The sequence below is a fragment of the Eutrigla gurnardus genome (genome assembly GCF_963514095.1).
Source record: "Eutrigla gurnardus genome assembly, chromosome: 20".
NCBI classification, from domain to species: domain Eukaryota; kingdom Metazoa; phylum Chordata; class Actinopteri; order Perciformes; family Triglidae; genus Eutrigla; species Eutrigla gurnardus.
In genome coordinates, this window is record NC_139931.1 from 2,836,439 (window position 1) to 2,860,876 (window position 24,438).

The following is a 24,438-nucleotide window of genomic DNA, read 5'->3' on the forward strand; positions in this document are numbered from 1 at the left end:
GTGATTCGTTGTTCCAGATTAACTCATTGGAGGTAAAAGTACTCTTAAAGTACTAATACCAGGGCCGGTGTTCTTCTACACCGGCCCTGCTTTCTAAAATATACCATCGAAGTATACAAAGTACTGAACAGAATAATAACTTCTCTAAATGATAATGATGCATTAATGTGTTCGTCACTTGGAAATACAAAACATTATACTTGAGTACACAAAATTAAAAGTACTTTAACTCAGTAAAAATCAGCTGCACTTCAACATTAATCAGCTGCTTAGCAATAATGATCCATTCATCATCATTATTATTATTAATAATAAAATTGACTTCATCTGTTGGAGCTTTAACATTCAAACATCAAATATAAATATCAAATACATTTACTGTCAATTAGTCTTGTTGAAAACAAGAAAAACACAACATCAGTATTAAGTGTAAATATATATTTCGGCAGAATTAACAATGTGTTTTACATAATGACAGATAATTAAACATGAACAATACAAACAATGAAAAGTTTAGATAAATTACTAAACGTATAAGTAAAATAATATAGTATCAATGTTTGTCTTACTATGTTATTTAAAATATTTCAGTAAATAGAAATGAATATATAACAGAGACGAAACATGAAGTAAAAAATAAGTAATATTTAACGTAATATAACAATTTAAGTTGAAATCATGAAACTTATGAGAAAATCAACGTGAAATTATTTTCTTCTGGTTTTTTTAAGAATAAAAAATTTTTTTTGGCAGAAAAACTAAATTCTGAATTAAGTCGCATGCACGTGTGCGCGGGCGACGGGGCGCGCGAAAGATGAGCAAACGGGGTCGCGCGTGAGACCGATGAGAGGAGTGTCATGGTGCGTTCAGAGGCACCTCGTAAACTTGGGTGGTGATATTTCTGGTAAATTTTTTTACATTTTTACAACAGAAACTGATGCTGAGTCATGACAATCTGACGAGAGAAGATTTGTGTCACTACTTTGGAGCATGAGGTGGGATCCGCAGCCCAGTCAGGTTCACAGGTGGTCGAGATCCTCCAGGATCCACATCCATACGTGAAGTCACCAGCACAGTCTCATGGGTCTGGAGGAGGACCAGGAGAAAAGCTGTTAGACCAGGAGAGCTGGACAGGACTGTAGGAGGGCATCAACCCAGAACCAGGACCAGTATTGGCTCTTTTTTGAAGGAGGACCAGGAGGAGTACTGCCAGAGCCCTACAACATGACCTTCTGCAGGCGAATGGTGTTCATGTTTCTGACCAAACTCCATGAGGGTTCATGACCAGATGTCCTCTTGTAGTTCCTGGGTTCCTCTTGGTTTAGTGGGTACTGGATAACTCCTGGTTTAGTGGGTCCTTGATACCTCATGGTTTAGTGAGTCCTGGTTTACTCCTGGTTCAGTGACACCTGGTTTCCTCCTTGTCCTGTACATATTTAATTATCTGCTGTCATGAAAAAACAACCCGTTGTGTTAACGTACTATATCATTATTATTATTATTTAATCTGCCATTGAGAATTATGAGACAGCGTTAGACTGTCCGACGGTCCCTGAAGGCCACAAGTGCCCTACCAGCCGTCGGTGCTTGATATCCTTCCGCGGGAGAGAAGCGCGCGGCCCTTTCCCTCTCGACAACACAGGATGCAAACGGGCGGCGGTGAAGCTACGAGACGGTAACGGTCGTTCACATCCCCCTTCCCCGCGCCCTCCAAGCGAGAACAGACCGAACTAGCACCGGGGTACTCGCGCCTCTTCACCGCCGACGGAGCTCCGTGGAAGAAATATAATCCGCCGTGAGCGCTGCGCGGCAACCGAAACTGTTCGAGCTAGCGACCGCGAGAAGAGAGCGACAGACGGGAGAGAGCGCGCGCCGGTGGACGGAATGGAGCTCATCACTATCCTCGAGAAGACGGTCTCTCCTGGTGAGTATCAGCGCCGGGCATCCCACACCTGACACGCCTGGGGCCCCTGTTCCGGGCCGGTAGCCGCGGGGCCGGCGGACCGGTGAAAGTTTGAAGGAGGGAAATAGCCTCGCTAGCGGGCTGCTAGCTTGCGTTGCTAACCGAGCTAACGCCACGGCCTCGATCCCCGCGGATGCCGCTGGTGACACACCGTCACGCGTCTCCCCTCGCGCTCTGACAGCGTAATTCACCTGCTGGTCCCGTTCAGGTGAGATCCAACACGCGGTGTTCTGACGTACCGGCGTGGAGGCGGCTGTGACAGCTGCATGTAGCCGGCGAGGAGCCGCGACCCTGCCCATGCCTGTTTCAGCCGCGCCGCTACCTCGTTAGCCGTTAGCTTGTATCATTCAAACCGTCGGCCGCTTCCTCGCACGCCTCTCCTCCCCGGCTAACGTCATTTTTGAGGCACCGAGTGGAGAGAAACGTCCCCCCGGTTATCACACTAGTCCCCCCCGCACATTTACGCCGAGTTAATATTCTTTTAACCGGTTTGTTGATCGCCTGGAAAACTTTGTTTCTGTCGCCCCGAACGTGTCCCGGTGGCCCGGCAAGCGTTAGCACGGCTAACGTTAGCAGCACAGCTAGCCTGAAGCTCGCTTCATGGAGGCTAGCGCGCACGTTGGAGGCTCGCCTCCGGTTCCCTGGGACCCGGACCGGACGGACCGACAGACGGAATAAAAACTCCTACGTCACTCTTTAGTGTGTGAAACCCGAAAGAATGTCGTGTGTTGCGGTTTCGGCTGCTCAACCCGTCTCACCGCCCGTCTCACGGCTCCCACCACACTGTTAGCCTTCCTGCTAGCTGTCAGCTAAGTAGCCACAGTTAGCTAGCATTACAGTGGGTAACCCATCTCCCTCCTCTCCCCGCAGATCGGAATGAACTGGAGGCGGCACAGAAGTTTCTGGAGCAGGCGGCGATAGAGAACCTGGTTAGTATGGTGTTACTGGTGTGTTACTGGTGTGTTACTGGTGGTAGTGAAGCTAGCTGAACAGCAGCATGGATGGAGCAGAGAGGAGCTCAGGACAGCTGGAGCCCGCCCGCTTCTCCCTGCTGCTGGTTCCTCCACCCCCGTTAAAACACACACACACACACACACACACACACACACACACACACACACACACACACACACACACACACAGAGGCAGCAGCAGCCTGCTAGCGTTAGCATTTCATGAGGCAGCTGCACCCATCTGATGTGAGGCTGCAGATCCGAGTTCACCTACCATCGTTAAATATGATTATTGCTGAGTCTTAGTTGAGATCCAGAGTCCTGGTCAACGGCACATCCATTCATTAATGGATATAAATGTTTGTAGTTTGGGATCTTTTCCTGCAGAGCATTCTTGTCCCAAGGCATTCTGGGTAAATCTTGTTTCCCAGATCTATCAGACAGAGTTAATTAAACCGAAATAAATATGTATTTTAAATGACTGTGAAGGTGAGTTCACAACTATGGCAAAGGGGCAGGATCATCCGTTTATTGGTGTCACCAGAGAGGAGGCGGGGCTTCGCCCAGGACATAGCCCCATAGAGGAGGTGGGGCTTTGTACATGTCGTAGTCCCAGGAACCCAGACCCCGTCCTGTCTGGGTTCATGACATCATCATGACATCATCCAGAGGTGCTCGGTAGATTTCACCAAGCTGGATTCACTGGATCTAGCAAGACCCATGTGGGCTGGTTCACCACAGCTGGAGGAACCAGAATAAAGTATTGATCTGTGATTTAATATCAATAACCAGATGAAAAGGATGCTGAAATAACTCCATGACGATGGTGATCAGTAAAAAGTGCTAAGTCATGTTTTGTTATGTCTGGTGTTGCTCATGTTCCTGGACTCAGACTGTGATCGTGCTCAGATAAAAGCAGAAGTTTGTTGGAGGAAACATGGTCTGCGGAGTAACTGTTGGTTTTATTAAACCACCTTGAGTCTGATTCTTAGTTCATCACATCAACATTCAGTGTTAACATTTTGGTTTTAGAGATGTTGTTGCATTTATCGAGGAGCTGCACCAACTTCCTTCATTTCCTTTCTGAGTGAGTGAGATCTGTGATCTGATCATTAATAAAGTATACATTCATTATGTGATCTCCAAATAAAACGCATTAATTAGAAATAAATATAATATACATCCCCATTATATATTTACTAGAAGGATTTTCAGTGTTCATGCTGTGAAAGTTAAGCATGGGAGCTCATGTGATTGGCAGATGAGTGAAGGATCTGATTGGCTGCAGGCGTCAAGCCTTATCAGATCTATTTATTTTTATTTTTTTTTTAATTTAAGTCCATATGTTAATCCATATTTTTGTGAAGTGTATAAATCACCTAAACATCAGGTGAAGTTGTTCATGAATCAACACTGTTTAACACTTTGGTGAAACAGCGCCCCCACAGGCTCCTCCATGTGTTCAGGTGGAGAGTGGTACTACAGCAGGAACACGCAGTTTAATGACATCTTTGTCCCCTCAGCCCACATTCCTGGTGGAGCTGTCCAAGGTGTTGGCCAACCCCGGCAACTCTCAGGTAGCTCGAGTTGCTGCTGGTCTGCAGGTGAAGAACTCTCTCACCTCCAAAGACCCCGATGTCAAGACACAGTACCAGCAGAGATGGCTGGCCATCGACGCCAACGCTCGCCGCGAGATCAAGAACTACGTAAGGCCTGAACACGCCCCCACCCCTCTGTAGTCCAGACGTTGGTTTGGTCCTCACGTCCCTCTCTGTTCTGCAGGTTTTACAGACTCTGGGCACGGAGACCTACCGGCCCAGCTCGGCCTCGCAGTGTGTTGCCGGGATCGCCTGCGCTGAGATCCCAGTTAACCAGTGGCCTGAGCTGATCCCCCAGCTGGTGGCCAACGTCACCGACCCCTCCAGCACAGAGCACATGAAGGAGTCCACGCTGGAGGCCATCGGGTACATCTGCCAGGACATCGTGAGTGACCGCCAACTCAGGAAGGACTGTAGACGGTTTTAACTGTTTCCGTGTCCCGTTTCAGTAGAAGAGGTTTGAGTTTGTTAAGTGTCAGAATGTCCGGGCATTGTTGTTCTCGTCTGTTCACACCTTATTGCGGTCTCTTCAGGACCCGGAGCAGCTGCAGGAGAACGCCAATCAGATCCTGACAGCCATCATCCAGGGCATGAGGAAGGAGGAGCCCAGCAACAACGTTAAACTGGCAGCGACCAACGCTCTGCTGAACTCTCTGGAGTTCACTAAGGCCAACTTCGACAAAGAGGTACCCAGATACACCAGGACCCCACTGAACCCTAGTTCTGATTTCATTACTCACACTGAAACAGTTACATGCAGAAGGCAACGTCTGAAGGTCTTTAAACCATCATTCTCTCTGCCGGCCACCAGGGGGAGACTCCTCTCTGGTTGTATAGAAGTTTATGAGAAAATGTTCAAGATTGTAAATAGAATCTAATAGAGGACGTGTTTTATTTTGTGGGAGATGATGTTAAAGTGGAATGTGTTTGTAATTCTGTGTTTCAGACGGAGAGACACTTCATCATGCAGGTGGTCTGTGAGGCAACGCAGTGCCCCGACACCAGGGTGAGTCCAGTACGTCAGAGTCCTGCACCGACACCTTAATCTCACTGTTGCTCCGTTCTGTGTCTCCTGTCTCACGTGTTCCTGTCTGTTGTGTTAAGGTGCGCGTGGCGGCCTTACAAAACCTGGTGAAGATCATGTCCCTCTACTACCAGTACATGGAGACCTACATGGGACCTGCTCTGTTTGCGGTGTGCACACACACTAATACACACACACACACACACACACACACAAAAACACACAGCGACGCGAGTCGCCATCAGACCTGAAATCTGAGACTAAAACAGGAGGATGCATTATGGCGTTTTACAAATCTATAGAGACAGGTGAAGTTCAGGTGTAGTGGATAACACAGGTTCGAGTCCGGGTTCCTTCCACAGTCCAAAGACATGCAGGTTAATGAATGTTAGCTGGGATTGTGTATTTAATGGCTTTGATTTAAAGTAACACATGCAGTAAACGCCAGATAAGGAACTGAAAGTTCAGAAAACATTCATCAGATGTGTCGAATGCTAATGTCATAGATGTGTTTCTGGTTTTAAGTTGAGCAGGAATGAAGGAGCTTGTGACGTTTCTATGGATACTAAGAATCAGAAGTTTAATGCTTCAAATCAAGATTTTAATCTGCCTCTTTTTATTTCTTCAAATATGTTAAAACCTTGTCCTTTGGAGCCGTCTGATGTTCTGTTGCAAATTAGTTGTAATTAGTCAGCTGATTGCTCATTGATGATGGGTCTGGTCTGTGATGATAACTCATGCACCACGCTGACAGTGATGAAAACCCAACCACGTTTATCTGAGACCTCCACATTTGTCAGAACCATCATTGCAAAACCACCTCACGATACAAGTTTACGAGTCTGTCATCCTTGATTCCTTCTCATCTCTGTCCATTTGTGTGTTTCCTCGCCAGATCACCATCGAGGCAATGAAGAGCGACATCGATGAGGTGGCCTTGCAGGGCATCGAGTTCTGGTCCAACGTCTGTGACGAGGAGATGGATCTGGCCATCGAGGCCTCAGAGGTCTGTGTAAGCAGGCTTTTTTACGTTATTTAAATTCCCGGTGGTTAAAACCATGCTTTGACTGTTCATCGCTTCCTGTTTTTTCTTGTCCAATGGCAGGCCTCAGAGCAGGGACGCCCCCCGGAGCACACCAGTAAATTCTATGCTAAAGGGGCACTGCAGTACCTGGTCCCCATCCTGACCCAGACCCTCACCAAGCAGGTTTCTGGTTCTTTTATTGAACATCCTGAAGTCAACACCTGTCTCTCATAGGGGATCCTATGAAACTACAGCTCCCAGACCCGTCATTTGACCTCTGACCTGAATCCTTTTTCAGGACGAGAATGATGACGACGATGACTGGAACCCCTGTAAGGCCGCCGGCGTGTGTCTCATGCTGCTGGCCACCTGCTGTGAGGACGACGTGGTTCCTCACGTTCTGCCTTTCATCAAAGAACACATCAAACACCCCGATTGGCGTTACAGAGACGCCTCCGTCATGGCCTTCGGATCCATCCTGGAAGGACCAGAACTCAACCAGCTCAAACCCCTCGTCATACAGGTCAGTCCCCGACCGGTTAACCCCTCATCATACAGGTCCGTCTAATGTTGTAAACGTTGTCTTGATCAGGTTATGAATGTCAGCTGATATATTACAAATCATTATCAGCTGATATTGGTTCTAAGTAGATTGATCGTGTTTCTATAATGTCTGATAAGAAGAGCCAACCCAATTACTCGTCGATTCTGAAATAAAAAGTTTTCAGTTTTCGTTAATCCTCCTCAATCAGCTGATTGCTCATTGATGATGTGTCTGGTCTGTGATGATAACTCATGCACCACGCTGACAGTGATGAAAACCCAACCACGTTTATCTGAGACCGCCACATCAAGTCTAAGCCCCGCCCCTTCCACGACCATGATCAGTTAGCCCCTCATCCTGCGGGTCACTAACGAGCCGGTTCACCCCTAGTCCTGCGGGTCACTAACGAGCCGGTTCACCCCTATTCTCCAGGCGATGCCGACCCTGATCGAGCTGATGAAGGACCCCAGTGTGGTGGTGAGGGACACCACAGCCTGGACGGTGGGGAGGATCTGTGAGCTGCTGCCTGAAGCCGCCATCAACGCGGTCTACCTGGCCCCCCTGCTGCAGTGTCTGATCGAGGGACTGGGGGCGGAGCCCAGAGTGGCCTCTAACGTCTGCTGGGTGAGCTGTGGGGTCATGTCACCCATGCAGGGTTACTTGAGTGTGTCTGGATGTTTACAGGTGGTTCTAGAGTGTACGGTTGTGGAAGGACTTGATGTATGTTGGATGTCTGCCAGTTCGGTCCTTCAGGACTCCTTTAGTCCCGTATGAATGTCCTGCCGTGTGGTTGAGGGCTAAGTGGCTGCTGGGAAGCAGAACTTGAACTTCCTGTTGTCTCCTCCCGTCAGGCCTTCTCGTCTCTGGCTGAAGCGGCATATGAAGCCACGGACGCGGCAGAGGACCAGGAGGAGCCCAGCACATACTGTCTGTCCTCGTCCTTCGAAATCATCGTCCAGAAACTTCTGGAGACCACAGACAGGTAGAGAGGGGGGGAGCCAGTCCACAATCGGGACTTATGTCTCACTGACAGCTTCCTGTTGCAGAGACTTCCTGCTGTCAGTGAGCCAGAGGAAAGTTTTGAAATAAAAGTGTGGTCTGTGATAACTCGTACACCACACTGATGGTGATGAAAACCCAACTGCTTTTATCCGACACCGCCATTTTGTCCTGTGACCTTGTTGCCGTGGTGATGATGATGGTGTTTCCTATGCAGACCCGACGGGCATCAGAACAACTTGCGCTCTGCCGCCTACGAGGCTCTGATGGAAATTGTCAAGAACAGCGCGAAAGACTGTTACCCGGCGGTCCAGAAGACCACGCTGGTCATCATGGAGAGGCTGCAGCAGGTCCTACAGATGGAGGTAGGGGACTGGGACCTGGTCCCTAGTTACACTTTATTTCTTTATTTTCTCAAGTTGAAAAAAATCAAACTGTTGATGTCACCATCGAAGACGGTAGGTAAATGTTGATCATCTGTCATTGATCAGCTGTTGATCAGTTAAAGCTAGCCTCCACATGTCATGGATGAACTTCCTGTTTCTGGACCAATGGGCCGAGAGCATGTCTAGTCTGTGATAACTCACAGACTGATTCCTGGATCAATCAGCTGATTGCTCATTGATGATGTGTCTGGTCTGTGATGATAACTCATGCACCACGCTGACAGTGATGAAAACCCGACCACATTTATCTGAGACCGGCACACTTTGTTCCATCACGTCGTGTGATCAATAAATGAACGGATATGAATAGTTCAGGTTTAATGATGTCACTTCCTGTCTCCCCAGTCACATATCCAGAGCACCTCAGACCGGATCCAGTTCAACGACCTTCAGTCGCTGCTGTGTGCCACTCTGCAGGTGAGCCCACACACACCTGAGCCGACCTCAGTGAAATACGGAGTGCCGATGCTCTTATTGTGACACTTCCTGTGTGTGTTGCAGAACGTCCTGCGTAAGGTGCAGCATCAGGACGCCCTGCAGATCTCCGACGTGGTGATGGCGTCCCTGCTGAGGATGTTCCAGAGCACGGCCGGCTCCGGGGGGGTCCAGGAGGACGCTCTGATGGCCGTGTCCACGCTGGTGGAAGGTACATGCTGAAACCCACCCACGGTTGCCACGGTTACCACAGTGGAGGTATCTTATTGACTGTGTGTGTGTCTATGTATGTTTCAGTCCTGGGCAGCGACTTCCAGAAGTACATGGATGCCTTCAAACCTTTCCTGGGAATCGGACTGAAGAACTATGCTGAGTATCAGGTCTGTGTCCGCCCCCCAAACAGGAAGCTGTCATGTTGTTTACCTTCTGACATAATCAGCTGCTTAGTTTCTGACCAATCAGCTGATTGCTCATTGATGAGGCGTCTGGTCTGTGATGATAACTCATGCACCACGCTGACAGTGATGAAAACCCAACCACGTTTATCTGAGACCGCCACACCCAGGCTAAGCCCCGCCCCTTCCTGTGGGACAGAATGATGACTCATCTGTTTATTGATCTGCTCTCCGATTGGCTCTGAGAGTGAACAGCGGGACGTTTGAAGGTAACACACTAACACTGAGGTGATGCTGCAGGTGTGTCTGGCGGCGGTGGGGCTGGTCTGCGACCTGTGCAGAGCTCTGATGTCCAACATTCTGCCATTCTGTGATGAGATCATGCAGCTTCTGCTGGAGAACCTCGGGGTGAGTGTCTGTCCTGTCTGTCCTCCTGTCTGTCCATCCTTCTGTCTTCTGGACTGTGATGATAACTCATGCACCACGCTGACAGTGATGAAAACCCAACCACGTTTATCTGAGACCTCCTGTTCCTTTTAACGTTTCCTCCAGCTGAGTGTCACCTGACCTTTGACCTGTTTCCTGCCATATCCATTTATAAACCCTGAGCCTGTGAAGTAATGCGGGAGCTGCCATCTCTCCCCCATCTTTGTAGTCCTGCTGTAACGCTGTGTCCTCGTGTGCAGAACGAGAACGTCCATCGGTCGGTGAAGCCTCAGATCCTGTCTGCGTTCGGGGACATCGCCCTCGCCATCGGCGGCGAGTTCAAGAAGTACCTGGACATCGTCCTGGACACGCTGCAGCAGGCGTCGCAGGCCCAGGTGGACAAGGTAACGCATCACACCGTCGCGGTGACAGGGCAGACAGCTGATCACACATCACATAGCTGATCACAGATCAGTGAGACGCTCTTATAAACCAGGACCCTTCAGTTGATCCACTTCCATGAAGCTCATCCACGTAGTTCAAACTGATCGTCGTCATTGATGACCTTCCTGGATCAATCGGCTGATTGCTCATTGATGTGTCTGGTCTGTGATGATAACTCATGCACCACGCTGACAGTGATGAAAACCCAACCACGTTTATCTGAGACGGTCACATCCAGGCTAAGCCCCGCCCCTTCCTTCCCTTTTCCCCAAATGTGTCTATGGTGACCCAGTCAGGCATGACTGTTCTAGAATGTGTAGCTCTATGATGACTGATGAACCGAGGTATATTGTGTGGTATACAGTCAGTTTAAGACCAGCGGTCCGATAACCAGACTGTGAGCCCCCCTCGCTCCCTCTCTGATTCTGGTGTAATGAATTAATCAGCCACTGGGGGGCGCTGTTGTCAAAAGTGAGTTCTCCTTGTATGTTCCTCCTCAGCCGCCGTACCATAGTATTTGAGCTCCAGATTAAAGCGCTACAGGAACAAGAGAACATCGTCTGTTTCATTAAGACTACTTCTTTTTACTGAGGAGCTTGAACTCCTCACAAACTGATCAGAGCTTGTGAGTGAGAAGTTTGCCGCACGCGTCGTCATGGTGATACTGGAATCTGCATCAGTGGATCAGTGATGGATCTTGGGTCTAGTTGAGGAAGATTGCACCTAGACTTAGTCAGCTGTTTATTCTGGTCTTTGTGGCAGTTAGACCAGACTGGTCGAGTTGGGATATGTTGAACCCAGCTTAGTCCTTTTATCTGGATTCTGATTTTGTGCAACAGCCTCCTGGTCTGGTCCTGGACTTTAGTGTTGTGTTTTCTGACCCTCAGCAACGTTGGAGCTCTGTACATCCTCCTAGTCATGATGGGGTCTGATGGAGTCTGGGTTCATTCCCATGTAAATGAAGACCCACGCTGACTCCTATTGATCTGTTTTTTCTTTGCAGACTGACTACGACATGGTGGACTACCTGAACGAGCTGAGGGAGGGCTGTCTGGAGGCCTACACCGGGATCATCCAGGGCCTGAAGGGGGACCAGGAGAACGTGCACCGTAAGAGACCACATGACCCAAAGCGACGTCGGTTCCTCCTCCTGACTCGAGACTGTCAGGGGGATTTTACGATGTCGCAGATTAACGAGTCTTTTTCACCCAGAGAGTTGCACAATAAAATACTCCTTCCTGGTTTTGCAAGACTCGACAAAATAAAATGTAGTTCAATGAATCCTGCTGGAACATGTTCACCTCCTCCTCCATCATCTCCTCCTCTCCTGTCTCCTCCTCCTCCATCACCTCCTCCTTCATCATCTCCTCCTCTCCTGTCTCCTCCTCCTCCATCACCTCCTCCTCTTCTTTCTCCTCCTCCATCACCACCTCCATTGCCTCCTCTCCTGTGTCTCCACCTCCTCCATCACCTCCTGCCCTGTGTCTCCTCCTCAACCACCTCCTCTCCTGTCTCCTGTAGCTGATGTGATGCTGGTCCAGCCCCGGGTGGAGTTCATCCTCTCCTTCATCCATCACATCGCCGAGGATGAGGATCACTCTGACGGAGTCGTCGCAAACGCTGCCGGACTCATCGGGTAAGGAGGGGGGAGGGGTGTGACCGCATCACGCCGTCGCCACGGTGACGGGGCCCACCATGGCAGACAAGACAGCTGATCACAGATCAGTGAGACGCTCTGACTTCATGTGACCCCATGTGGACTAAAGTAAACCAGGTCCCTTCAGTCGATCCACTTCCATGAAGCTCATCCACATGGTTCAAACTCCGTTCCTACGGCAACCGGTCCAGAGAGACTACCTGGTCAGTCGACAGGAAACATCCAGCTTTATTCAGTACATATTCAGAATATTCAATACATCAGCTGGTATTGGTTCTAAGTAGATTGATTGGTGTTTCTATAAACGCTGATCAATCGTCATCATTGATGACCTTCCTGGATCAATTAGCTGATTTCTCATTGATGATGTGTCTGGTCTGTGATGATAACTCATGCACCACGCTGACAGTGATGAAAACCCCAACCACGTTTATCTGAGACCGGCACATCCATGCTAAGCCCCGCCCTATTCGACTGGCTCTGAGAGCGCCGCAGGTGGACGCACGGTGGCGAGGTCTGACACATCGATATGATATCAATAGATTGTCCATAAAACCAGCTGCTGTTTCCTAATAGTGTTTCCATGGCAACGGTAGAACAATTCTAATAAGTGTTGATGGTTCAGATGAAACGTGAAACACAAACCTCTCAAAACCAGCTGATCACATGACCTAGTCACTTAGTTATTGCCAGCAGCTTAGTTATCGCTGAGACGCTGGTGGTTACCATGGTAACTGGACAGGAAGACGCTGTCTTACAGACCATCAAAACTTCACTGTTGTTGGGGAGCCTCTCTGTCCTCCACTCAATAAAACTTTATTTAAACTCCACTCCGTAACCACGGTGACTTGTAGTCTAACCTGTCGTCGGTTAGTGTTGTTACTAAAGCTTCCTGTTTCTCTTGGTGACCATGTTGACTGCTTCCTGTGTGCCTTTACATTAAAAGCCTCCCATTGTGTTCAGGGACCTCTGCACGGCGTTCGGTAAAGACGTGATGAAGCTGGTGGAGGTCCGTCCGCTCATCAACGACCTGCTGACGGAGGGCCGGCGCTCCAAGACCACCAAGACCAAGACCCTGGCCACCTGGGCCACCAAGGAGCTCCGCAAGCTCAAGAGCCAGGCCTGGTCAGACCCCAACTCACTGATGCACTGCAGACCAGAACCCAGACCACACTGATGCACTACAGACCAGAACCCAGACCACACTGATGCACTACAGACCAGAACCCAGACCACACTGATTCACTACAGACCTGAACCCAGACCACACTGATTCACTACAGACCTGAACCCAGACCACACTGATTCACTACAGACCAGAACCCAGAATGCCCCTGGTTGACGGTTCTTGTTGTGTCCCCCCAGATGGATGCGGCTTGGGGACCAGAGAGGTTTTAGAGGACACCGAGGACCCCCCTGGATTAACTCTTCTGTCTTTGAGCGTCGGGTCGAAGCAGAAGTCGCGTGACGTGAGATGAGTGTGTGAGAGAGAGACACGTGTGAGCGAGCGAGAGATGATGACATCACACAGGCGATGACGACCCCCCTTCCCCCTCCTAGACGGCCTGTGGACTGGACTCTGACTCCCCCCTCCCTCCCCAAAATCAAAACAAACTCACTTTCGAGCCCTCCTCCCACAATCCACCTCTCTCGCCGTAGCTGGGCTCTCTTGCAACATCACGATGACGTCACCGCTCCGCCGCCGCCGCCCCTCGAGGAGGGGGGGAGGGGAAACGGATACAAACACGACGAGAAAATAAAAGACTTGTGGAATCAGAGGTTAAAAACCGAGCGGACTTTGTGGACTTCTGTGGAAAACTTTAGATTTTTGTTGCTCTTATTTTTCTTCTTCTTCTTCCGAGCACTAAACGGGTGACGGAGCTACGACGGACACGACTGCCTCCGCCCGCTCCGCCCCCCGCTGCGCCTGCAGTGCTCGACGCTCTTATCAAACAGCACTAAATTCCTACAAAATAAAAGTAATCCTGCGAGCAGCGAGTGCCAAATGGAAATAGTTTAGCGGAAAATAAACGGCGTGGAAATGAGCTGCTGGTGAAGCGTTTCAGTTTTATTTCCCGGCTGCACTTGTTTGGGAAAAGGGTCACTCACCATTTTTGCTTGTTTAAAAAAGAAATTCAGAGAATTGAAGACGTTTGTATAAGGTTATATTTTTCCATTGCTATGATGAAAATAAAGTTAAAAAAAAATCAATAAAATGATATGAAACATTCCCCAAGCGGTTCTGGTGATTCTGGTCTCTCCTGTCGTCCGCCGGACTCCTGGACCGACCACACCTTTTGGACTCTGCTGATTGGACGACGTGGACTCGATGCCACAATGGACCGCCGTTCTGTTGGAACTCACCTCATAGCTTGTTTGGTGGCGGCAGCTCGGCCGCCGTCTGCGGGAACTTCTGTTGGGACGTTTCTAGTCTCTTTTCAGAGACCTGAAAAACCTGAAGGTCCGCCGGGTCTGCCGGTCTCATCTCCGGCCGGACCGCTTCACCTTCACTTTGTAACCATAACAACTTCCTGTCAGAAACAAGCTCTCATTGGGAAGTAAAGTTCAAATGTGATTTTCCTTGAGTTGAAAGTGAAGCGTTCACAGCCAATAAGCTTTTATTTTGTAGAGGTGTGGCTGCCGTAGAGGACGTACTTCCTGTGTTGACATGATGAATCAACTCTTATTACTGAATTGTGAATCATTTAAAGCCGATCTGCTTTTTATTTCATATTCAACTTAGTGAACTAATAAAGTCTATATTGTACTGAACGTTCTGCTGTTGCTTCTTCTGGTAAACAAACACACCTGAGACATCAAATGTGTCCAGAGAAGAAGAACTGACACCTGAGAAGTTTTAGGATTGAACAGGGCTGCGTTCCAAAAACAGTTCGAGTCGCCCTCGCTCACTTGCCCTCAGCCCTTGCTATGACGTCACACGGAGGCCACTTGGAGGGTGGAGGGAAAGTGGGCGGAGGAGTGAAAGAGGTAAATGGAACTCACCTGCCCTCGTTCACTAACAGCCCAGACAATCATGGATCAACCACACGTTGTTGGAGTAGCGCTATACTGCCTATTCCAAATTACACAAAATATGCGGAGACTCATTTCATTGAGACGAAGACGTATTCTGCGCTTGATGGCAATACGTCGGCTTATATACTTACACTTGTAAACGGTGGGCTCTGCCATAACTCTGCAACAGACAGTCTAATTGCACAATTAGTACCTGCCCCTGCTGGCTACTTTAATTAATTTTCTTCTTCTTTGGTGATGAATAGACAGCAGACAATGGTGTTTGAGGTTCATTATCGCCACCGCATGGACATATTTTTCGTGCACCACTGCAATGCATTGTAGGTGATATACAGCTCTGGAGTGACCATCGTTGTTGACTAGATCACTCAGCCCTCAAGGGTCGATCTCACCGGAGTTCACTTCAGCTGTTCAGAGAAATAGAACAGCCCTTATGATGGGGGCGGGGATTCCCCCGAGGGCAAGTGCTTAGGGCAAGTGAGCGAGGGTGACTCAATCTGTTTTTGGAACGCAGCCCAGGTGTTTATTTTAGACTGAAAGAGATTCTCCTTCACAATATCAACAATAAGTGAAATGAGGACTGGAACTCAACCGGAACCGGAAGTTAGTCAGCACCATCAAGTCTGGGTTAATATACATAGTGGGGACCAGCTGCGATGGCCGAGTGGTTAAGGCGTTGGACTTGAAATCCAATGGGGTCTCCCCGCGCAGGTTCGAACCCTGCTCGCAGCGCAAGGTGAATTCGCGTTTTCTTGTGACGTCAGTCGTCGGACACACATAACATGACGTCATTTGTGTAAAATAATAGAAATAATTATACAGATTACAAACGTAAAACATTAAAAAAATAATAACAAAAATAAAAACAAACTTCAAAAGAATAAAAACAACGTACAAATTAATGATAGCCTACAATCAATAATACCAGTATACGAAAATAAAAAATAAAAATAAAATTGTATCTAAATGAAACTACAGTATATAAATCAATTAAAACAATTGAAATGAAATAAATACAAAACTATAAAAATACAAAAAATATCAACGAATAGCAATGATCATAATAATAATATAAAAAATATTAATATATATATACAAATAGGACGAAATAAAAATAAACAATAAAATAAATATATAATTAAATGTGAATTAAATAAATAAAATACAAAACTTTAAAAAAGTATATTTTATTTTTTCTGTTTAATAGGCTTGGAAATCAAATAACTTGATTCAATCATAAAATAATAACTAAATTATGTTACAATACATTTACAAAAATGATGATACATGTTTGATTAGAGCTGTCACACGCTCTAATCAATCTAACGCGCGCGCGCACACACACACACGGCGGAGAGAGAGAGCGCTAGAGAGACCTCCGGTGGTGACGGAGGCTCTCCGGTACCGGGAAGTGTTCAGCGGATGGAGGTTCCGGTTTCTCCCGGTCACAGCGAGCAGAGCCTCCGTTTATCAATCAGCTCTGATCGATTATTCATGTCGCCGCAGCGCCGCAGCCCCGCGCGCCCCCCGTCAGCACCGCATCCACGTCGTCTCACCGGAGGATGAGTCGGTAGGAGGCTAACAGCTAGGAGGCTCAGAGCTAGCTACCGTCGACGTTACCGAGCGGCGGCACCGGGCGGTTTCTCATGTCGGTTCATGTTTGGTGGAGCCGTCACCCTCATCAACCGGTCCGGACGATCCATGGCCGTCGGTCGGTATTCCGCTGCCCGGTTAACTTAGCGCGAGGATGCAGCAGCTAGCCGCCGTGAGCTCCGCAGCGGTTTATTTATACGGTGTTATGTAAGCACGGAGTCCGTTTAGCCGAGCTAGCCCAGGTTAGCTCCGTTAGCTCCCGGGTAAGCTCCGTTGGCTCCCGGGTTAGCTCCGTTAGCTCCCGGGTTAGCTCCGTTAGCTCCCGTTAGCTCTCGCGATGAATGACGCGCAACCAGAAATGTCTCCGGACTTCGTGTTGATGCGTCTCGTGTCCGCGGCGGAGTACGACCGGCTGGACGAGCCCGACGACCGGATGTCCAGAGGCGGCGGGTTCGGGCCCGTGAAGGCCGCGCTGGGCCACCACGGCGGCGGGTTTGATCTGGACACCAGCGGCCCCTCGCCAGGCCTTGGCTCGGCCTCACCGCATTACAGCTCGCCGCTCCCCGGGAAAGGTGAGCTGGACGGCGGGCTGCTGTTGACGCAGGCCCCGCCGGGCTCCGAGGCGCCGCGGTCCCCGCCGCCGGAGGACTTCGCCATGGCGGCGCAGCGGTTCGTGGACTATCCGGTCCAGCACGGCTCAGGGGGGCACGGCTCCAGGGCGCAGTTGATGGTGTTTCAGAACCTGCTGCGGTCCGGAGACCGGATCCTGGAGTGCGGACTGGAGCAGCCGCCCCCGGGGTTCCGTCAGGAGGAAACAGAGAGACAGCATCTGGACTCTGGATCAGGTACAGGTCCTGGTAGCACAACAGCCGGTCCCGGACCTGGGGGTGGGAATGACCAGAACTCTCACTGCATCCCTTCTGCAGACGAAACCCTGCAGCCACCGCAGCTGCTCCAGTGGCACCCTGTCCTGAGACTGTCCAAGGGGTCTGATGGATCCCAGACTCCCCAGGATGTCCCAGATCTGGACTCTCAGTCTGGGTCTGTCTTGTGTCCCAGACACCGCCTGCTGACAGACAGACTGGTTAAATGGCCCCCGGGCCTGCTGGACCAGGCCCTGCGTCTGGGCCTGCTGGAGCCCAGGAAGAACTACTCCACTGGGGAGGAGGAACCGGTCCTGGCTCTGGCCCGGAGGCTGGGCCAGCTGGGTGAGGGGAGGGCGGGATGCGGAGGTGGGGTGGGTGAGATGGTGCTCCCTCTGTCTCGGTGTTCTTGTCACAGTGTGCTGGCCTCGGGGACGGGGGGCATGGGGCCCGGTGAGGACCCGAGTGAGACCAGTGACGCCCTGCTGGTCCTGGAAGGTCTCGGCTCCGAAGAGGTTGGGGGGCTGGGGGGGGCAGGGGACACAGATGGAAGGGACGGTGAGAAGGGCGAGAGGGTGGGGGGAATAGGTGGAGGGGGGACATCTGGGGGGGCGGGGCCTGTGTTCTCCAGCGGGACTCTGAGTGGTCTGATGCGGCAGGTCCACAGACTTGCGGAGGAGGCGGGGGTCTGCACAGACCAGAACTGCAGGTCGTCCCTGGCGGTCCTCGGTGCTGCAGTGTCCCTCCCCACCTGTGTCGAGTCCCGTCCCCCAATCAGCAGCACAATCCCCTGCCCGTACCCCCCAGTCCGTCCTCACACCCTCCAGGCTACAGCGGCCCTCCGAGGTCTCCAGGTCTCCCCTGACCCCCTCCTTCCCCCCAGCACTGGTCCAACTCACCGACCCCGGCATCAGCACCAGTCTCGCTCCCAACCCCAGAGCCGGGCCACCACCCCCAAACTCGACGTGGCCTCGGGGGGAGCAGGGAAGCCCTCCTCCCCCCTGGTGGTCTTGGAGGGGGAGCCAGGAGGAGAGGAGAAGGCGCAGCGGGGGAAGTTGAGGAAAGGGGGTTCTCTGAAGGTCCGGCTCAGCAAGCTGTTCAGAACCAAGAGCTCCAGTGGGGGGTCAGGGGGGCTGCTTGATAAGAGACCATCCCTGGCATCGTCCACCTCTTCTGGGGGGAGTCTCCTGGATGTGTGGGGGTCCACCTGCAGCAACACGGAGCCTGACAGCAACAGGTGAGAATATGCTTATCGCCATGGCAACGGTTTGTTTAATCAAAATGATCAAATGAGCTGGTCTCAGGTCAGTATTTAAAGAGGGAGGGGGGGGGGGGGGTGATGATGGTGAAGATGGTGATGAAGATGATGAAGGTGATGGTGACATCAGTGACTCTGTTAACCTCTTTGTCTTCGTCTCCAGGCTGCAGGTCTCCAGACCTCACAGTGCCTTCTCCCCGGTGCCCTTCACACCTGCTTTCACCGGTAAGAACACACACGTGTGTGAGCGTGTGTGAGCGTGTGTGTGAGCGTGTCTGCAAGCACAGCTCTGATCATGCTTACTAACAGCACCTAGTGGTAGAACAGGGGAACTGCAAGTAGAAAGAATCTCAACATCCACACACGTTCCATATCTCTGATTAATAATTACTCATTAGTATGTTTGTGTAGTTATGAACAGACATGAGGCCTGATCAGTGACAACATTTATAAGAGACAGGTATTAATGTAACATGCTCATCTTGCATTACTGGAAGATTTAGTAAACGGGAACCGCTTCACCAAACAGATATTACTGGATCTATGCCGTGATTTGGGACCGATGTTGGAGCGAGAAACATTCCTGTTCATATCCAAGTCTGGTCCAGTCTGGGTTTCTGGTCCAGCCTGGGTTACTGGTCCAGACTGGGTTTCTGGTCTAGCCTGGGTTACTGGTCCAGACTGAGGTTGGAGACAGATCGGGTATTTCCCTCAATGAGCAACATGTTGTTGATCCATCATGTCCTGGACCTGAACTACATCCAGATCCCTTCCACAAATCCACAGCGAGCCCAGATCGTATGGGGATCTCACGCTGGATTCCCAAATATAAGTGTTGATAGACTCCACCCACATACCGCTAAAAACACCGTCACACAACACATTTAATCAACGATGTTTAATTAATCAATGTACTACTAATCATATAATAGTAATACAATAATATAAATGATAATATAATATTTATGCAATAATATTCATATAATAATAGAATACTAATAATATAATAATACACCTGCACAACTCCATGTCAGTTAGAATAGTTTCTTGTCTTAGTGCTGCCGGTGACGGAGGTTTTGTTACCATATATGGTTATTTGGGGGCGTTTCTCCAAATGTGCACGAGCATGGTGGGTTCAAACATGTGTGCATCGGATTCCTACAACACGATTCAGAACCTTCTCTACACACTGTTGGTACATTAGGACTAGGTGAGGTGGTCTTACCTGGACCTCCTTCTCTCAGATGGGTTTCAGGGACTCATTGAGTCAATTCTGAGACCAGAAGAGTCCATCTTCAGGGCTCTGGCCGGTTTAAACATTTTCAAAACCGGTGTGATACTAAGCCAAAGACCAGACCGAACCGTTTATACCGACCTTTCCCACTAGGCGTCGCACTTGCCACAGCAGACCCTCCCGAATGATGCATCGTTTTTTTACACAGAAGATTGCGCCGTAATCACGGAAAGGAGAGTCAGAAATGTGCCGCGATCGTACCGTTTATAAAGAACTTTGCTTTGCGGTGTAACAACGGTGTCTTTTTTTTACAAAACATCGCGGCTTCGCGGCACCAGAGAGACGGATACGGCGCCGCAGGTGGTGTTGGGTTCTACTAACGTTACTAACGGGTCAAAGGTCAAACATGTCTTCTCTCTTCCTCTGGACTTCCTGTATTCCTTCCTGTGTGCTGCTGCTGCACACTAACCTGTCTCACACTAACCTGTCTCACCCTAACCTGTCTCACACCTGTGTTTGTCTCCAGGTGAGACGGTGTCTCTGGTTGATGTGGATATTTCTCGGAGGGGGGTGAACTCTCTCCCCCCCCCGACCCCCCCTCCCCCTCCCAGACGGAGCCTCAGTCTGCTTGGTACTCTTCTTCTTTTCCTTCTTCTTCTTCTTCTACTTCCTCTTCCTGTTGTGTCACTTCCTGTGCGCCCCCCCCCCCCCCACAGGTGAGTCACAGGTGTGACCCGTGTCTCTGTGTGTTGTAGATGATTTCGGGGGTCCTCCTCAGCAGCAGGATCCCAGGGGGGGGGCCTCCATGCAGTCTCTGCCCCCCCGCCCGCTGGCCCTGCCCCCCTCCCTGAACGCCATCCAGCACAGCCTGAGCCTCAACGGTGACACACACACACATACACCCACACACATGTACACACACCCACACACATGTGCACACACACACTGATAGGAGAGCAGCGTGACCATGTGTCCTGTGTTGACAGACACATTCCTAAGAGGTCTACCGAGGCCGGTCCCCCTGCGTCCCGGCGGCCCCCCTCCCCGCCTCACCCCCCGCTGCCCCCTCAGTCGCCCCGACGCCGGCAGCTTCGCCACCAGCCTCCGGGAGCTGGAGAAGGTGAGCCTGCACGTCTCACACACTTGGGTAAGCTCCACCCCCTCTGCTACGCCAGCCTGTCTGGGTCCATGACATCATCATGACATCGTCCAGAGGTGCTGGATTCACTGGATTTAGCACAGCTGGTGGAACCCTGAGGGGCGGGGCTTAGCGAAAGGTCACGCACATCCAGGAGCTAACATGTGTGTGTGTGTGTGTGTAGTGTGGATGGTACTGGGGTCCGATGAACTGGGAGGATGCCGAGATGAAGCTGAAGGGGAAACCAGACGGATCGTTTCTGGTCCGGGACAGTTCAGACCCCCGATACATCCTGAGTCTGAGCTTCAGGTCCCAGGGAGTCACACACCACACACGCATGGAGCACTACCGAGGTAACGCACACACACGCACACACACACACACACACACACACACCACACTGACGCATGGAGCACTACCGAACTAACACACACACACACACAGGCGTATCATGTGAGTGTATTGTGGTCCCGGTCTCCAGGGACCTTCAGTCTGTGGTGCCACCCTAAGTTCGAGGACCGCTGTCACTCGGTGGTGGAGTTCATAGAGCGAGCCATCATGCACTCCAAGAACGGGAAGTTCCTCTACTTCCTGCGCTCCAGGGTCCCCGGTAACAGCCAATCAGCTCACACCTGTCTGCCTGCCTGTCTCCACCTGTCTGTCTCCACCTGTCTGTCTGTCCCTGTCTGCCTGTCTGCCTGCCCGCCTATCTGTCTGTCTGCTTGTCTGTCTGCCTCTGTCTGTCTCCACCTGTCTGTCTGCCTGTCTCCACCTGTCTGTCTCACCTGTCTGCCTGCCTGTCTCCACCTGTCTGTCTCCACCTGTCTGTCTATCTGTAATGTTTCAATAATAATTAAATCTTCATGTTGAAATCAAAGAGTTTAGTTCTTATTCCTCTGTGTTTTCATGTCCAGTCTTCAGGTCTTCTCAGAACCTTTCTGGTCCATTCTGGTTCTGTGTAAATAAAGTCCTGCTTGTTGTCTGACCAGGTCTACCCCCAACCCCGGTCCAGCTCCTGTACCCGGTCTCCAGGTTCAGCAGCGTTAAATCCCTGCAGCATCTCTGTCGCTTCTGCATCAGACAGCTGGTCCGGATCGACCACATCCAGGAGCTGCCGCTGCCCACGTCAGTACTACTGCTGGACCCTCTGTGGACTCTGGACCACTACTTGTACTACATGTTGTTGCTCTGTTGTCTCCTCAGGCCTCTGATCTCCTACCTGAGGAAGTTTTATTACTACGACCCAGAGGAGGAGATCAGCCCGCCCCCGAAGGACCGAGGACCGGAGTCCAGACGCCAGCCGGGGGTCCATCTGGCAGTCCAGCCAGGGGTCCTGCTGGGGGTCCAGCTGGTGGCCCAGCCGGGGGTCCAGTCAGGGCAACAGCCAGGGGCCCAGCCAGGGGCCCAACCAGGGCAACAGCCAGGGGCCCAACCAGGGCAACAGCCAGGGGTCCAGTCAGGGCAACAGCCAGGGGCCCAACCAGGGGAACAGCCAGGGGCCCAACCAGGGGAACAGCCAGGGGCCCAACCAGGGGAACAGCCAGAGGTTCAGCCTCAAACGTAGCACTGGAGCCTCAGTGGACAGCGTGAGTCTTGATGGCCTTGAAGGCCAGTGCCATCGTCTTGAATTGGATGCGTGCTGCAAGAGGGAGCTACTACCTTCTAAATACGAGCTACTAGCTAGAAGCTCGTAGCTAGAAGCTCGTAGCTAGAAGATAGTAGTTGAAGATGAATGTAGAATAACAGGGTCACATGATTTATTTTGATTTAAATGTATAAATGTTGAATTAACATTTCCTTTCTCTTTCTCCTCCAGTTGTTTTCTTTTCTTTGTTTTCACACTACCAACACTCGTTCAGCTGACTGAAGGACACGCCCACATTCAAACTGGACTCACAGACTTGCAGCCAATCAGCTGCCTCCGCTCAGTCCCCTATCCGGGCGGGTTTCAGATGATCCATCCTCCTCCGAGCTCTCTGATTGGCTCCTGTGGGGAGTCGACATGGGGAGGGACAGGGGATGTGGAGACTCCGCCTCTCTGTTGATGTCATCGCTGAGCATCTGGACTAACTATGACATCACCGTTAGCGAAGAGGAGCTCGGCGTGAGGAAACGTTTGGTCGCCTTTAGGATCCCCTAACAACAACTTCTCAACGCGATGGTCTCAGCTCAGAGTCCACTGACTGGTCCCGGAGCTTTCACCCAGGATGTTTAGTAGGCCAGTATGAGGAACTAGTCCATCACGGGGCCACGAGTCCTGACTATGGACCTCATACGAGCCCACGTCAACACTAACATGCTAGCAGTTTGGGAACATGCTAACGCTAGTCAGTCACAACATCTCTCCCCTTCTCAGGGTTATTCATTCTGTTAGCATGCTAGTTAGCTCAGAGGCTAACAGGACAAAACGGCTGTAATTTAACTCCTTGTTTTCACAGCTTTGTTCAGTTTCAGTGCAGCTTCTTAGCATCATCTTCACCTCCGACAACATGTTTTCTTCTTCTAGTCTTCATGGTTCTCGGCTGCTGTTCACTTTAAATATCATGAGAATCAATGTTGTCAGTACAGAGAGGGGCGGGGCTGGGGGCGGGGCTTAGGTTTGTGGGAGGCCAGGCAGAGCTCGTAACAACATGGCGGCTCTCGAAGACATGATGACATCACAGTAACGATGTGTGAGGTCACATTCTTCTGCAGATAAAGAAACCAGATCCTAAAGGCGACCGGCTGCACACCGATGTGGCAACACCACCAAAAAAATAATAAAAGAAGATGAAGAGTTACCGTGACGACGACTGAACTGACGTCAAGACTGTTTCACTGGAACAAGCTGAACTGGACTTTTGTTGATTCAGACAATGGGAACACTGGAGCTGGGATCCTGCTGGACCCTGCTAGGATCCTGCTGGGATACTTGGACCTTGCTGGGACACTGGGACCTTGCTGGGACACTTCCATGATGTCAAAACAGAGACTTGAGATGTGACGTAGTTATGTGTCACCTGTGTTCACCTGTTAATAAACAGAGTGGGCGGGGCTAATGCTGTTTCAGTCTTTGTTGCTTCCTCATTCTGATTTATTTTATCGAACCAAAGAGACAGGCGGCAGATACCTCAAACCTGTTCGTCACCTACGCCCCGTTGTTGTCACCTACGCCCCGTTGTTGTCACCTACACCCCGTTGTTGTCATCTACACCCTGTTGTTCATCATCTACGCCCCGTTGTTATCATCTACACCCGTTGTTATCATCTACACCCCGTTGTTGTCATCTACACCCCGTTGTTCATCATCTACACCCCGTTGTTATCATCTACACCCCGTTGTTCATCATCTACACCCCGTTGTTCATCATCTACGCCACCGTTGTTGTCATCTACACCCCGTTGTTATCATCTACACCCAGTTGTTGT

The 24,438-nt window shown here is 50.5% G+C and overlaps 2 protein-coding genes across 3 annotated transcripts; both read left to right on the top strand.

Moving 5' to 3' along the window:
* The first annotated feature begins 1,605 nt into the window (after positions 1 to 1,605).
* Positions 1,606 to 14,139, top strand: kpnb1 (karyopherin (importin) beta 1). Of its 2 annotated transcripts, none has more exons than XM_084037281.1 (22): positions 1,606 to 1,924; positions 2,834 to 2,892; positions 4,440 to 4,622; positions 4,699 to 4,899; positions 5,048 to 5,200; positions 5,461 to 5,529; positions 5,619 to 5,708; positions 6,434 to 6,544; positions 6,644 to 6,745; positions 6,861 to 7,085; positions 7,539 to 7,730; positions 7,958 to 8,088; positions 8,323 to 8,470; positions 8,897 to 8,968; positions 9,053 to 9,197; positions 9,284 to 9,366; positions 9,682 to 9,789; positions 10,068 to 10,211; positions 11,255 to 11,360; positions 11,773 to 11,887; positions 12,872 to 13,033; positions 13,274 to 14,139. In XM_084037281.1, coding segments are annotated over exons 1-22 (2,640 nt in total). In that variant the 5' UTR covers positions 1,606 to 1,884; the 3' UTR covers positions 13,275 to 14,139. The 2 variants fall into 2 exon arrangements, with proteins under 2 accessions (XP_083893407.1, XP_083893408.1); XM_084037282.1 differs by having other exon boundaries at positions 1,607 to 1,924; positions 5,461 to 5,520.
* Positions 14,140 to 16,304: 2,165 nt separating this feature from the next.
* Positions 16,305 to 24,073, top strand: LOC311031344 (uncharacterized protein). The gene is made up of 10 exons (XM_084037605.1): positions 16,305 to 18,637; positions 18,822 to 18,883; positions 20,419 to 20,523; positions 20,648 to 20,773; positions 20,879 to 21,012; positions 21,215 to 21,383; positions 21,512 to 21,640; positions 22,020 to 22,155; positions 22,234 to 22,616; positions 22,847 to 24,073. Exons 1-9 carry the CDS (start codon positions 16,875 to 16,877, stop codon positions 22,592 to 22,594), a joined length of 2,985 nt encoding a protein of 994 aa, XP_083893731.1. The 5' UTR covers positions 16,305 to 16,874; the 3' UTR covers positions 22,595 to 22,616; positions 22,847 to 24,073.
* Positions 24,074 to 24,438: the final 365 nt, after the last annotated feature.

Excerpts from the sequence above, each read along its gene's own strand:
- LOC311031344 (XM_084037605.1), top strand. The coding sequence starts at position 16,875 with ATGAATGACGCGCAACCAGAAATGTCTCCGGACTTCGTGTTGATGCGT. Across the intron at positions 18,884-20,418 it reads CTTCACACCTGCTTTCACCG|GTGAGACGGTGTCTCTGGTT; the intron begins GTAAGAACACAC and ends GTTTGTCTCCAG. Across the intron at positions 21,013-21,214 it reads GCCTCCGGGAGCTGGAGAAG|TGTGGATGGTACTGGGGTCC; the intron begins GTGAGCCTGCAC and ends GTGTGTGTGTAG.
- kpnb1 (XM_084037281.1), top strand. The coding sequence starts at position 1,885 with ATGGAGCTCATCACTATCCTCGAGAAGACGGTCTCTCCTG. Across the intron at positions 5,530-5,618 it reads CCGACACCAGGGTGAGTCCA|GTGCGCGTGGCGGCCTTACA; the intron begins GTACGTCAGAGT and ends TGTTGTGTTAAG. Across the intron at positions 9,367-9,681 it reads AGAACTATGCTGAGTATCAG|GTGTGTCTGGCGGCGGTGGG; the intron begins GTCTGTGTCCGC and ends GTGATGCTGCAG.